This window comes from Gracilinanus agilis, chromosome 3 (genome assembly GCF_016433145.1).
Source record: "Gracilinanus agilis isolate LMUSP501 chromosome 3, AgileGrace, whole genome shotgun sequence".
Lineage (NCBI taxonomy): Eukaryota > Metazoa > Chordata > Mammalia > Didelphimorphia > Didelphidae > Gracilinanus > Gracilinanus agilis.
Genome location: NC_058132.1, coordinates 254,933,565 through 254,948,444, shown reverse-complemented (window position 1 = coordinate 254,948,444; position 14,880 = coordinate 254,933,565). Strand labels below are relative to the sequence as shown.

The window sequence follows — 14,880 nt, the reverse complement described above, 5'->3', positions numbered from 1 at the left end:
CTCAAACTCTTACCACCTAGCCTGATTCCCAGAAATAATTTTGACCCTTAGAGTAGGATAAATGAGGGAAAACCTGTTGTATTTTTCTAAGACACTTCTAGAGGACAACATTCTATTTAAACCCTGTCCAACTACAGGGCAATTAGGTGACACAGTGGATGGAGTGCTGGACCTGAAATAAGGAAGACATCTTCCTGAATTCAGATCTGACCACAGATACTGTGTGACTCTGGGCAAGTCACTTATCCTTGTTTGCCTCAGTTCCTTCAACTGTAAAAGGAGTGGGAGAAGAAAAAAGCAAACCTCCAGTATCTTTGCTAAGAAAACCCCAAATGGAGTGATGAAGAGTTGTACACAAGTGAAAAACAATAGAACAGCAAAGCCTGGAGTAACCCATCTTAGGACAGTTACAACAATGTTAGGAAAACACTAATTTCTATTATTTTTTTTATTTTTTTTAAACCCTTGTACTTTGGTGTATTGTCTCATAGGTGGAAGATTGGTAAGGGTGGGCAATGGGGGTCAAGTGACTTGCCCAGGGTCACACAGCTGGGAAGTGGCTGAGGCCGGGTTTGAACCTAGGACCTCCTGTCTCTAGGCCTGATTCTCACTCCACTGAGCTACCCAGCTGCCCCTCTACTAATTTCTATTATTGAGACAGTAGCTTAATATTTTATTTGGATATGGGAATTGGTGGTTTGTATGTTGTAAGGGCTCAGGGAGAACAAGGATTTTCTTTTCCTCTTAAAAACTGTACTAACTGTAACCATGCTCAAGAGTCTTACAATCTGAATGGGATTTGGTACTTGTTCTGAGATTTGCTTTTAGAGTTGTGCCAGTTTATATAAAATAAAGTACTATAGAATGTCAGATTAGGAAGGAGACTTATAAATAGCTATTCTAATCTCCTTATTTTACAGAGAAAGAAACTGAGGTCCAAGAATGGGAAGTGATTTACTCAAAACTCTTTCACCAAATTGTACCTGAAAGATCCTGCCAACTATTTCATTCTTTCCATCCCATAGCCCTCATCTCCAAATGGAATGCACAGAAGTTTCATTATAAGATTAGTGTTACCTGTGACCCTAGTGATAAAAGGCAAGAAACAAAAACAGGGAAGAAACTGTCTGAATGACCTATTATGAAATATACTGTTTCCCCTTGCACCATACAAAGTCAACCTCTAAAGCAAAGACATTAATCCTGAATTATTAGTAGTAAAACTACATTTCCCAATAACCCAGAAAATGTAGGTTTAGTAGTGAGATAAACCAAAATAAAATCTAGAAACATGAACTATTTTAAACCTATTCATAGTGAAAACACATTTGACACTGAATGGAATCCATTGAAAAAATTCTTTGCTTTTAGGACATTGAAACTTTGGAAAAGTTTCTGGATCAAGTCCTACTCTGATGTCTAAGAAACTATTACTATTATTAAGGAACTATTATTTAAGGAACTATACTTAAAAGAGAATATATATCAAGAGGTGTGGGGGAGGGGCTAAAGTTAGTGGATAAGGGGTAATTCTGCATCCCCATTGGGCTGTGACACTGGAACAAAAGTTCCACTGAGTATGACCAAGCTAGAAAAATTTGTTTTGGAAAGAGTATGGTCCTGGCAACATATTGTGTCTGCTGCCTAAGGACCAATCCAGCAAAATATGGTCCTGGTAATATATGTTAACTGAGAACCAGTTGTACTTCAGTGATCAATTAAATGCTGATAGAAAAATGGGAAAAAAGGCCTAATATTACACTACTAGAGCAGTTATGAATTTTTTCTTTTTAGAAAACAAGATGGAATTATACATTATGAGCTATCAAGTTTTTCGTGCTTATTGACCTAGAGATCCCATTACTAGGGATAGGCCCTAAGGGAATTATTGAGAGTAAAAAGCTGTGCTTATAGAAAAATATTCATGAAAGCTGTGCTTATTATGTTAAAATAACTAGAAATAACACAAATGCAATAAATGGGAGAAATGGCTGAATAGGTTGGGCTTTTTTAATGTAATAGACTCTATTATGTTATTGAAATGGAAAATATTGAAAAGATAAAGAAAAAAGAGAAATAGATGAAGAGATGTAAAAAGAAGAAAAGAGCATAAGAATAATGCATACCATGATTGCATTAAAAAATACAGCCACAAAATCAAGAGAAAAAAGTATCCAAGTAAAACAAATGTAAAGTAAACTCAAAAGCCGGTGATGTTTATATTAGCATACATATGTAATTTACATATTTTAAACCAATTGTAAACAATGTAGAGTTTGTGATCTTGCACATAATCTTTTTTATGCATTTGTTTAGTTAAATGCTTTTTATTAGTGGTGGTGGCTAATTTAAAAAAAAGGAACTATTATGTTCATGGTACTGTAAAGCAACAGGAGTTTGAGGACAAACTACTGAATCATGACCTTCATTCAAAAAAAGGTATGAAGGAGGAGAGGAGATAGAGGGATATGAAATATATACAAACAAATACAAAAAATGTATAAAGTAATACATAGTAATTTAAAAGAGAACTAACAATTGGCAGAGCAGCTAAGTAATCCCATGGATAGAGTGCCAAGAAGATTCTTCTTGAGTTCAAATCTGGCCTCGAACACTTACTAGCTGTGTGACCCTGGGCAATTTACTTATCTATTTGCCTCTGTTTTCGCATGTGTAAAACGATCTGGAGAAGGAAATGGCAAACCACTCCGGTATCTTTGCCAAGAAAACCCCAAATAAGGTCATGAAGAGTCAGACACATTGAACAATAATTCCAAACAATCCCTCCTTCCCTCTGTCTCTTCCTCCCTCACTACCCACTCTTGCTCCTCCTATTACTTGGATTATTGTACATCTCTCTTTTGATCTATAGTTCCATATTGCCAGTTGACTAGTAGACAACTATCCTATATGTTATTGTCAGGGAGGAGAAGGCAAATTTTAAAAGGTCTCAATTAGTGAGTGGGACTTGAGTTATACTTTGAAGGAAGCTAGGTGTTCTAAGATGGGGAAGTGAGGAAGAAGTGCATTTTAGACACGTGAGATACCTTTGCAAAAGCATTAGGGAAACAACAGATGAAATGTTGTGGACAGGGAACAGCTGGCAGTCCAACTTGATTACAGCAGAGTGTGAAAGAGAGCAATCTAAAATCACATTGGAAAGATAGGTGGGAGTCATATTTTAGAGGATTTTAAATGACAGTCTGAGGATTTTTCATTTTATCCTAGACACAATAGGGAGCCATTTAGATTTCTGAACAGAGCAGTGATATGATCAGATCTATATTTTGGGAATACAATAATAAATCAGATTTTATAGCACTTTAAAAATTTTATGAGGCAGGTGGGTAGTGCAGTTGGATACAATGCTGGGCTGGAGTCAAGAAGACCTGAGTTCAAATCTGGTCTCAGCTACTTATTAGCTGTGTGACTTTGGGCAAGCCGTTTTACCTGTTTGTCCAGGAGGCAACTAGGTGGCTCAGTAGATAAAGCACTGAGCTTCGAGTCAGGAAGATCCGGGTTTAAATCCAACCTCAGATGCTTCCTTGATGTGTGACCCTAGGCAAGACGTTGAATCTGTTTGCCTTAATCCACTGAAGAAGGAAATGGTAAACTACTGTAGTATCTCTGCCAAGAAAACCCCAAATGGGTAAACAGAGTCAGAAATGCCTGAGAAGTGCCTGAACAGCAATAACATGAAGGATAAGTGGAGATGTCTAGCAGGCAACAGGCAATGTGGAACTATAGATCAAATGAGAGATTATAGATGTACAATAATCAAACTAATAGGAGGAGCAAGAGGGGGTAGGGAGTGAGGAAGAGGCAGAGGGAAGGAGGGATGTCAGTCTTAGAAAAAGCCCAGAGTAAGTGGGTAGAACAAGGATAATGATCCAGCAAAGGAGACTGAAAAGAAATCATTAAAGAGATAGGAGGAACCAAGAGAGAGCAGTGTCAAAGAAAGGAGTCAAGAGGTGGTCAGTGATGTGAAAAATTAAATAGAGGTTAAATAGAATAAGGATTGAGAAAAGAACATTATATTTAGCAGTTAAGAAATCATTGATAACCTTGGAGAAAGTAGTTTCAGTTTCAGTAGAGTGGAGCCATGTGGAACCCTCCAATATCAAACAATTTTTATTGGGAAAAAAAGACTGTGGAGCAAGAGATTGAGAAGCAAGTGTGAGGGGAAGAAATGAGGGAATTAGTGTAAACTACCATTTCTAGGAGTTTATCTATGAAAGAAAGAAAGACACAAGAGATGTGGTACTTAAAAAAGAAGCAAATAGATAAGGAAAGTTTGAAGATAAGAGAGATGGGGTAAGCTCCCAGAGGAGACAGGAAGGGATGGGGTCAAAAATAAAAGCTTGGTCAAGAGGAAGGGCCATTTTATTTCTGGTTCCTTAGCATCCATAGCAAAGAAAGAGGGAACTCGAAAAGATCTGAGGTTTGAATGAAGGAGAAAAAGAATCATATGATAAATGGCCTCCATTTTCTCAGTAAAATAGTAGTTTAGGTGCTTTTCTAAGAAGGTAAAGGGAATAAATAGCATTGGAAGCTTGAGTAAAGGCTTGTAATAGTCACTGTTATATAGAGTCTATGAGGGAAAAATATAGGAAGCACTAAGTGGCTTGGGCCCCTGGGGTTTGACAGGCAAGTTTGGGTCTTGTGTTTTAGGACTCTTCCAGACACACTTCCACCAATTTAACATTTACTTCCAACTCCTCCCTCCTTATAGCTTTCCTTTTTTTTTTGCCTTCTGAATTCAGAATCTTTAGATTAAAAATAGGATTAAGAGGAAAGAAGCTATGGGCCAGCTAGGTATCACAGTGGATAATTGAGTGCTGAGTCTAGAGTTAGGAAGACCTGAGTTCAGATCTATCTCAGACACTTACTAGCTGTGTGACCCTGGGCAAATCACTTAACTTTATTTGCCTCAATTTCCTTATTTGTAAAATAAGCTGGAGAAGAAAATGGCAATCAAACAATAGGAAAACATGTATAAGTTCCTTTTTGTGTCAGGTGCTGTGCTGAGCTTTTCCAGCTTGATAGAGACTTTCAGAGCTTGTGCTCTACTTGTAAAACTTTCAAGAACCAAGAATCATCAACCCAGAATCATTGGAATAGGTTAGTAGAAGGAACAACATGCAATTCTCATAAATGAATTGATAGAAATATCTTTATTCTGTCATTCAAAGCCTTTTCCAATCTAGTCTCAACCTATTTTTTTTCCAATAATCGGTCACTATCTCCTTCAGAAAACCCAACAAATATACTTTAAGCTCATTTTCCATTGCTCATACCATTCTTTCACCTTGAAATCTCTTCTGTCATGTTCTCCTTTCCTCTCTGCCTCTCCATTGCCACTCTTTAAGGTTTGAATTCCAGTTTCTTTATGATTCCTTACATGATACATATATCTCTTTATACAAATATATACATACATACATATCTGTGTAATAGTTCCATTAAATTTTCCAATTGTCTTGTGTCTCCAACTAGCTGTCAAAAGGCAGTGTGACAAAAATTATCAGATCTGGAATAAGAAAACCTGGCTTTCAAATCCTGACTCTCCCACTTACTAAGTTCTGCTTCTTTTAATCAATCAGCCAATCAATAAATATTCATTAAGTATCCACTATGTGTCAGGCTCTGTAGTAATGGTTGGAAATATGAAAAGATGCAAAAAACAGTTTCTGCCCTTAAGGAGCTTACAATCTAAGCTCCACATGTAAACAAATATATATGCAAAGCAAGCTATATACAAGATAAAGAGGGATTAATTAGAAGGAAGGCACTAGAATTTAGAAAAGTTAAGGTAAGCTTCCAAGAGAAGATGAGATTTTAGATAGGACTTGAATGTCAGGGAAGATGAGGAGGGAGAGTGTTCAGCCAGAGCAAACACTCTGAACAAAGAGATGAAATGAAGAACAACTTGTAGACCAGTTTTATTAAAAAAGAAGGAAAGAAATAGGAAATAATGCTAGAAAATTAAGTGAAGGCCAGATTCTAGAAAACTTTAAATTCCAGGCTTTTTGTTGTTCAGCCCAGGTTCACACAGCTAAATAACTGTGTGAGGCTGAATCTGAGCTCCTGAAGATTAGTCTTCCTGATTTCAACCCATTGCTCTATCCATTGTATTACTTAGCTGACCAAAATTCCAGACTAAGGAGTTAATGTTTTGCCCCAAAGGTAAGCAACTATTGAAGATTTTTTCAGTAGCAAAGTGACATGGTTAGATCTGTGTTTTTGGATAATCGATTTGGCAGCTATACAGAGGATGGGTTGTAAAGGGGAAATATTGGAATATGAAGACCAATTAGAAAGCAGGTAGGTGGATACAGCACATAACTTGAATTCAGGAAAGATCTAAGTGCAAATCCTACCTCTGACACAAATAGTTGTGCAACAATGGGAAAGTCATTTAATCTCTCTAAATCTGTTTCTTCATCTCATTCTTCATAAAATGGAGACAATAATAGCAACACACTAAGTGACTGCCCCTCCAATCTAACTAGAAGACACAGCATCAGGGCACAAATGATGAAGGATTTGTCAATCTCAGAATGTTAAGTTCATTAATAGACTTTTTGTCTGCTTCCTGAGTATCAGCCTAATGTTTACCAAAAGATTAGCCACTAAGTGAATATCTCTGATAGCACAGGAAGATTGTTTGATAAGGCACATAGGAATTGTCCTCTGAGTCAGTGGACATGGATGGCATATACTCACAACATAGAAATCACAGACCTTTGAGGTGCTGAAATGTCCCTATAACACTTCAGGCACTCTCTGTTCCAGTCACACTGACTGTGTGTTTCTAAATTCATGACATTCCCTATATCACCTCCTAGATGGCACACAAAGGAGCCTCTCTGCCTGGAATGCACTCCCTCTTCATCTCCCTAGCTTCCTCTAAAGCTCAATTCAATTGGCCTTCACTGAGTCCAAAAAAATTGGTTAGTGCTCCCTCTTTGAAATTATTTCCCATGCTTAATTTTATATTTGTTGTTTTTGTGTGCATAGTATAACACCTCTTAAAAGCAAGGATGGTTTCCTTTCTGTGTTTGTGACTCCCAAACCTGGCAGCACAATGCTTAGTACAAAGCAAGTACTTAATAAAGGTATCTTGTATTGAAATGTGCACAGAGTGGAAACTTAACAAACATTCATGCAGGATCCAATTAACATACTGTCTGTGGTGTAGTGATTTTTGACAGCTTGAATGGAAATAAATATAGATGTTTTCACATCTGAATCAGTGGCATAAAAGAATAGGATTGGTGATGGGAAGAGTCTTGGAGTTGGAGTTATGACCACCTGGATTTGAATCTTGGCTCTGTTCTTTACTATCTGAAACAACTTTAGTTAAGTCACTTTCCCTGATTGGTGAGGTAACATTAAAGGTGGAGGTTGAAGCCATTTTTTAAAACTCAAGATCATACTCCCTCCCCCATCCCCTTAAGGGTACCAAGAATCCTGGGGAAGGAGTGAAATGTAACACCTCTGGCTTTTGGGCTGTGCTTACTAGGGTAGCCAATCTTAGAACAGTATGAATACTAACTCCCCTTCATTCACATTGTACTCCAACTAAACTGAGTTACTAACAATAGTTATCTCCCACTACTTTTGTGCATCTCCAAGTATGGACTTTCAAGCTTGAAAAGGGCTCCATTTATGTTTTAGCTTGTTGAAAATTTTCCCTATATTCAAGATGCAGTTGAGGAACTATCATCTCCAAGAAGCATCCCCCAAATCTCCCACTTATTAGTGATCTCTTTTGAAATTTCTCACATGTATGTCTGTGACTTCTATACATTTATCTCATTCTAACATATTTCAGTTGTTCCTATATATGCTGCTGGATTTAGACATATAAGTTAATTTAACCGTCTGCTAGTTTAACCCATATTACTGTGAAAAACTCATGGACTCTGGAGTCACAGGACCTGGGTTCAAATCTCACTTCTGAGGCTTACTGCCTATGTGACTAGTTTAGCAAGCTGCTTAATTTCCCTGATCTCCAGGTTCTTCACATATAAAATCAGAACCGTTGGTTTACTGGCCCCTGAGGTTCCAGTCACCTCTAGATCTATGATGTTATTTGAAATTGGAAGAAACTGGCATCCAAAGGCTTGCCATGTGGCACAACGGAGTAGCAGAGCTTCATAATAGAACTTTATAAAGTCCTTGAGAACAGATTGTTTTTGTCTTTACATCCCCCAGTACCTTAGAGAAGCGCCTTACACATAGGATCCATCATAAGATTTACCTAATTCAACTCTTATGTTTAGAGGAAATTAGGACCAGAAAGAGTCACAGATTTAGAGAACCTTGGAGGATGCCTTGGAGGCCAATTCCTTAATTTTGCAAGGAAATGAGAGGAAATGAGGTACTGAGAGGTTAAGTGACTTGCTTAAAATAAAGCTAATAAGTGTCTAAGCAGGTTTTGAATCCCAGACTACCGGCTGAAGTAACTTTGCCCAAGACAACACAGGGATTTGAATTCAAGTCCTTTTACTCTAAATCCAGTGCACTTACTGTTTGTGGGATGAATTTTTGAATGATCCTCTCCTTTCTGCTCTATCTTTTGAAGGCAGAATTGTCGAAGTATCTGTGAGCTAGGAAGCCAGAATTTTTGACCAAGCACTCAACAGCTCCTGAGTGTGGGTACAAAATGCTGCTGTTTGTCATCAGCATTCCTCTTTACCCCCATTCCTGGAAAAACGCGTCTTTGGAGTATGTGGGCTTAAAACATGAAGCGTAAGAAAACAAGCAGTCTGGGTAAGGGGTGGTGCAAGGGAACAAGAGGTGGAATGCGGAGGCGGGAGGAACTCCGTCCTAGCCAAAGGATACCCGCTCTGTTTTCTCTTATTTCAAGCACGAATGTCTGTCACTATTTCCTTTCTCCCCCTCCCTCCCTTTTTCTTTGCAACAACTTCAACCTTCTTTTTTGCTCCTTTTTCTAGATCTATATTCAATTTTAACCCCGAACTTCCCTGACAGACCACCGCTACCCTACGCATCCCGCCAGTCCCCCTCGGCGGCTACCACTAACCCTGGGGAAAGTAGAGTTCTCATTCTGGAACTCCAGTGGGGCAGGAGTCCGTGCACTGAGCATGTGCGAGCATGCACACTGGCCAGGACAGCTTTTAAGGATCTGTCACAGGTAACAGACTGAGTTCCCCGGGGCTGGAGGAGCGGCGCGCAGGAGCCGGGTGGCTGCCTGTCCCGAGGATCCCGTGCAGTGTCCGTTGTACCCCAGAGCGCAGCGGCTGCGCCTTCCCTTAGGGGTGTGGGGGAGCATCCGTGGGTCCGCGTGTGTGGGGCTGGTTGACGGCAGGAAGAGCCAATCAGGTCTAGCAGCCCGGGCTGCCATGTGACAGGCGAGGCGGCCCCTTTCCCCAGCGCGGCCAGAGAGCGAGAGCGAGAGGGAGCCAGGGCTCAAAAGGAGCCCAAGCCATCGCCAGCAGCAGCAGTAGCAGCAGCTGCGGTGGCAGAGGCATCTGAGCAGCAGACGCGGTCCGGGCTGCGGAGGCTCCAGAGGACAGAAGGACCTACATCTCTGCCCTCCTCTATCCCCGGGACATTGCGAGAAGCCCGGCCGCTGCAGCGAGATCTGCAGGACAAGGCTGGACAAAGCAAGATGGCAGGGATCTTAGCCTGGTTCTGGAACGAAAGGTTCTGGCTCCCCCACAATGTCACCTGGGCAGATCTGAAGAACACAGAAGAAGCCACCTTTCCCCAGGCTGAAGATCTCTATCTCGCCTTCCCCTTGGCCTTCTTCATCTTCATGGTCAGGCTGGTCTTTGAAAGGTAAGAAGGGTTGGACGGCTTCCTCCCCTCCCCCTACACACACACACACACACACACACACACACACACACACACACACACACACACACACGTCCCTGCCTCGTTCTCTCTGCCTTCTTCCCCTTGGCTCCCTCTATCTCGCTTTCTCTCTCATACACACACACACACACACACACACACACACACACACACACACACACACACACGGAGACTCTCGGGCACTAGCACACACATCCTGGTGCAGCTGCCATCCCCTTTATCCAGACTCTGTAACGCAGGCATCTTCCTCTTTCTCGCTCCTTGTCACCCAGTAACGCCAGCATCCCACAGCCTTTGTATATAGAGGACAGGAAGAGTGGACACTCAACTGCGTTCCGATTTAAGGGAAGAGGGGTTGCTACTTACAACCAGTTCTTTGATCCAAGGATGCCAAAAAAGGGGTTCAGCTTCCTAACGGAAATGCAGGCTACTATCTTTGTATCTACTTGGTACCGCTATCTTCCCTTCTTGGGGAGAGGGGAACAAAAGGTGAAAAGCTGCTGATAGGGATGAATTGGACTTAGCTAGGATAGGTTCTCACTGTTCCCTCTCTTGCTCAATCAGGACACCCTGTATATTGCTTCAACTGTAGCACTAGGAGGCGGAATTTCATTGGGAATGCTTGGCGACTATACATCTAATTCTAATAGAGCGAGACTAACGGATAGGAAGGGAGAAACACATTTCAAATCATTTAGTCCTGGCGTTGATTTTATGAACTTGCTTCCCCCGACCTCCTTTCCCTAGCGTGTCCTTGCCTTTTGGTCCCACTTGTCTTCTCAGTAGTCATATTTATCACCCATGTGCCTACCTGAATGTTAAATATATTTCCATGTGGGATAGGTAGTAATTGTGGAGGTCTCCAGCACTGCCTACGGATTCAGAGATAAGGTCCTTAAAAGGAGTAACTGACTTTGTAATGTGGAATTTTCAATTATTTTGAACTAAAAAGCAAACTTGTATTTTCATATTGATAATTCTTTAATTTGGGTGTCTTATTCATATTTTATCAAAACCAAACTTAAAAAAAAAACACCTCCTTTCACATTTTTAGTTTTTACATCTGCGGCAGATTTTTTCCAAGTGATGCTTTTCCCATAGATTATTGAAATATGGTGGGGTCCATAGAAGTGTTTCTCTAAAAGACTACAGAGAAAGATTTAAATTTCTTAGATCACAGGGTCGTGAAGCAATTAGTATTCTTCCTTGATCCTCTTTGCCCACCATTCTTTATGAAAAAAATAAAGGCTTTGTCATGTTATCCTGGGGGAGGTACTTTGAAAATAATTGCTTGCATGACAAAATTTGTACTTTCTGTTAATTGTTGCTGGGAACTTCTGTATTCCAAAGTCGCATATTCCATGAAAAATATGTTGAAGTGATATTTGTAATTTCTATTTTAAATGGTCAAAATGAAACATAATATGGAAAATGAGACAATTATCCAGATAAAGAAATTGAAATGCCCAACAAAATGGTTTGGAATATTCTGTTTTTTAAAAAATAACAATATGAAATATATATATACACACACACATATACAGCATACACACACACACACACACACACATATATATATACTCAGTCCCGATAAGTACTGAAACACAACTGTGAAAATGTAGCTGTATTTTCATTTTATTGCTTGTGGCTTCAGAAATGAATTATTTGAGAAGATGAGTGGATATCCACCTTAGTAATCTTTAAAAAAGACTATCAGGATAAGAAAGGTTTCCAATAGCAGCAATGTGCTCACATCTGAGTAGTTAACTACTCCATTTGTAGAAAGATGTGTGCTCTTATTTCTTGGGAGAACAAAAGCATGCTAGCAAAACGACTTGAGTGCAGACATCTGCATGTTCTTGGCTTCTTCTTTATACTGATTCCAGACTGTTCACTATGTGAAAAAAAAGTAGCGGTTTTATTACAGGGTGGAAACAAGTCTTGTTCTTAAAGTACTGCAATCCATTTTTGACATCTGGGAAAGTTGAAAACTAGAAATACATTTTCCCTCTTCATGAACATTTTATTTATTGATTTTAAAGCACAAACTCATGATTTAATGTGTAACTTACAAAAAAGACAGCTGCTTTTACGCATCAGTCACAGAAATTGGGTCTTATTGACATGTACATAGGCTGTTGGACCCATTTTAGGCTGTTTTAAAAACGTGTTACATTAAGTGTTCTGCCTTGAAGTCAAAGATTTCTCATATATGGCTTGAATTATGATGATGATGATGTTCATGTATTCTACTATTCATGCAAAAAAGATGATAACTGACTCATTGTTGGAAGGATCTACACTTGAATTGTTTTTCCAGGAGTGGCAATGGGTTTGCATTGAAGCCAATTTCAAACTATTTCACCTGCTTCTTCTTGTGATGAAGGGCATCTATTGGTGGAATGAATAGCTAGGTAATTATTTATGGAATCTGACTCTAGAAAGAATACCTCCTCCAACTCATCTTTACCATACTCAAACCTGTGACTAACTAAAGTATTAGCTAGCTTTCTTCAATTGACATACCTGATTGAATTGTTATTGTGAATATAGTTGTAATTCACTTTTATATAATAAATATGTCCTTGTAGAACTGGTTAAGAATTTTTTTTGTAAATTTAAAATATTTTAAGTGTACTTATTAGAATATGCTACTTAAAGGAATTTTACCTCAATTATTCCATAATGGGAATAATTGCCATGTAATTTAGTATATTTTAATAAAAATTCTCATATACTGAATCTTGAAAGCAAAACGTACATATGTGTGTGTGTGTGTGTGTGTGTGTGTATAGACAGAGAGAGAGAGAAAGAGAGAGAGGTGGAGAAAGATAGAGAGAGAGAGAAAAAGAGAAAAAAAGAGAGAGAGACACACACACAACAAACACAAATGACAAAATGACAGTGTGGTTCTTTTTAATGAAGTGATGCCCAAAACATACTAGATAAGGTAAAAAACATGGAAGTGTTTCTTCCCTTTTAATATAAGTATATTAAATACAATTTAAATAGCATTTTTTTACAAGATGTTTTCCTCATTCGTCAATCTTACCTTGATATTTTTGAGTCCCTGCCATTTCAAGATTGAGAGTAAAAGTATCTGGCCTGGGCATGATGTCTTATGCAGCCATATGTGCTACAATATATAGACACAGCAGGGCTAGTTAAAAATGGAACCATGTACAATCAATGAATTTAACTGAAGCTCTTGAATAACCTCATGCTTAGTAGTTTGGGAGCAACCTTTATGAAACTCTGATCTAGCTGGGTACAGTCGTTTTCCAATATAGATGAAGGGACTGATGAAGAGTCATTGTTGGTAAATGTATGCTATCTGCTTGACAGATTGCAAAGTCTAGTTTTAAAAATTGCAGGGCTCCTTCTAGAATAGAAATTGGAATTTGTAAAAATGTGGCATACTTTTGATTTTATAACAATAACAGAATGTGGTTGTCAATTTTGTGAATCCACAGATCATACTGACTTGCTGTTTGTTTTAGGATCATCAGTCCAAGGGAAAAGAGAGCATGAAGGTATAACATCTACCTGAATTTTTACTCTGGTACCAACACAGATATGTTCTCTTATTACAGTAATGGAGTAGGGATAGGGACTGGAACAGTGATTTAACTGATATAAAGAACTCCCAAATGAGGAAGTTCCAATCTACCAATGGAAATCTGAACTTCTTCACTCTAACTACTGACCTCCCTGGCATCCTTTAAATCCTAACTAAAATCCCACTTTCTACAGAAAGTTTTCCCTAACTCCTCTTAATTCTAGTGCCTCTCTATTAGTATTTGCATGTTGTATTCTTCATTAGATTGCAAGCCTCTTGGGGGCAAATACAGTCTTTTGTCTCTTTTTTGTATTTCCAGGGCTTAGTAGAGTGCCTGGAACATAGAACGTACTCCACAAATATTAACTGATTGATAAACAGTTGTTCAGAGCCCTGAGAGACAAAGGGACTTATCCTGGCATACATATAGCCATTAGGTGGCTTTGTGCTGGAGGTGAGACTTGAAATCTAGTCTTCCAAGTCTAGCTCTCCATGCACTATACCAAAGGATCTTAAACTGGGGTCTGTAATCTGGGATTAAAAATTTTTTTCATAACTATATTGTTGAGTCATTTTTCAGTTACATCCAATCCCTCATGACCCTTTCTAGGGATTTTCTTGGCAAAGACACTGGGGTGGTTTGCCATTTCCTTCTCCTGATCATTTTACAGATAAAGAAATTGAGGCCAACAGGGTAAATGACTTTGCCCAGTTTCATACAGCTATTAAATGTCTGAAGCCAGATTTGAACTAAAAAAGATGAGTCTTTCTGATTTCAGGCCCCAAACTACATCCAATATCATCTAGTGGCCCTTTTGATAACTATATTTCAATATAATTGGTTTCCTTTGTAATCCTTTTTATTTTGTTTTATGAACTTAAACACTTTCTGAGAAGGTGTCTGTAGGCTTTTTTAGACTACCATAGGGCTCCATGATTCAAAGAGGAAAAATAAAAGCTAAGAACCCTGTATTATTCCATGCTGCCTTTCATTGCTACAACATTATGAAGCCTAAATATCCATAATTGTGATTTCAAAAAATGCAAAATTACTTCTTGGAAAGGACAATTCCTTGAGTGTCACTGGATAGAAAGTATATATCTAAACAAGTCATGAGTTTAGGAGTAAGGAGGCAGCCTAGGAAGAACATATATTGGATTGGAGGTCAGGGAACCAGGATTCTGGGTTAAACTCTGCCACTAACTAATCATTTGACTGAAGGTAAATCATAGACTCCTTCTGCCATGTTAGTTAGGTCCTTGATCTGAGAGATAGTTGCCTAATTCCTAAGCATAGCTAGATTCCATTGATCCTTATAGTTTTCAGATCTATGTGTTTGAAACACTAGAATTTATCTTTTCTCAAAAAAGTTATTACTTGTTATTTTAGAAACTTAGATTAAATCCAGTTTGTTGCTAATAAATGACAGTCATTTGAGTGTGAGAATTTACAACATGAACACAGCTGCCCA

At 38.8% G+C, this 14,880-nt stretch overlaps 1 protein-coding gene across 1 annotated transcript in view; it reads left to right on the top strand.

Moving 5' to 3' along the window:
• Positions 1-9,640: 9,640 nt before the first annotated feature.
• Positions 9,641-14,880, top strand: part of CERS6 (ceramide synthase 6) — a 318,341-nt gene continuing 313,101 nt past the window's right edge. Inside the window, exon 1 of the mRNA XM_044669814.1 lies at positions 9,641-9,810. Coding sequence (XP_044525749.1) covers positions 9,641-9,810 — 170 coding nt within the window. The remainder of the gene's footprint in view (positions 9,811-14,880) is intronic.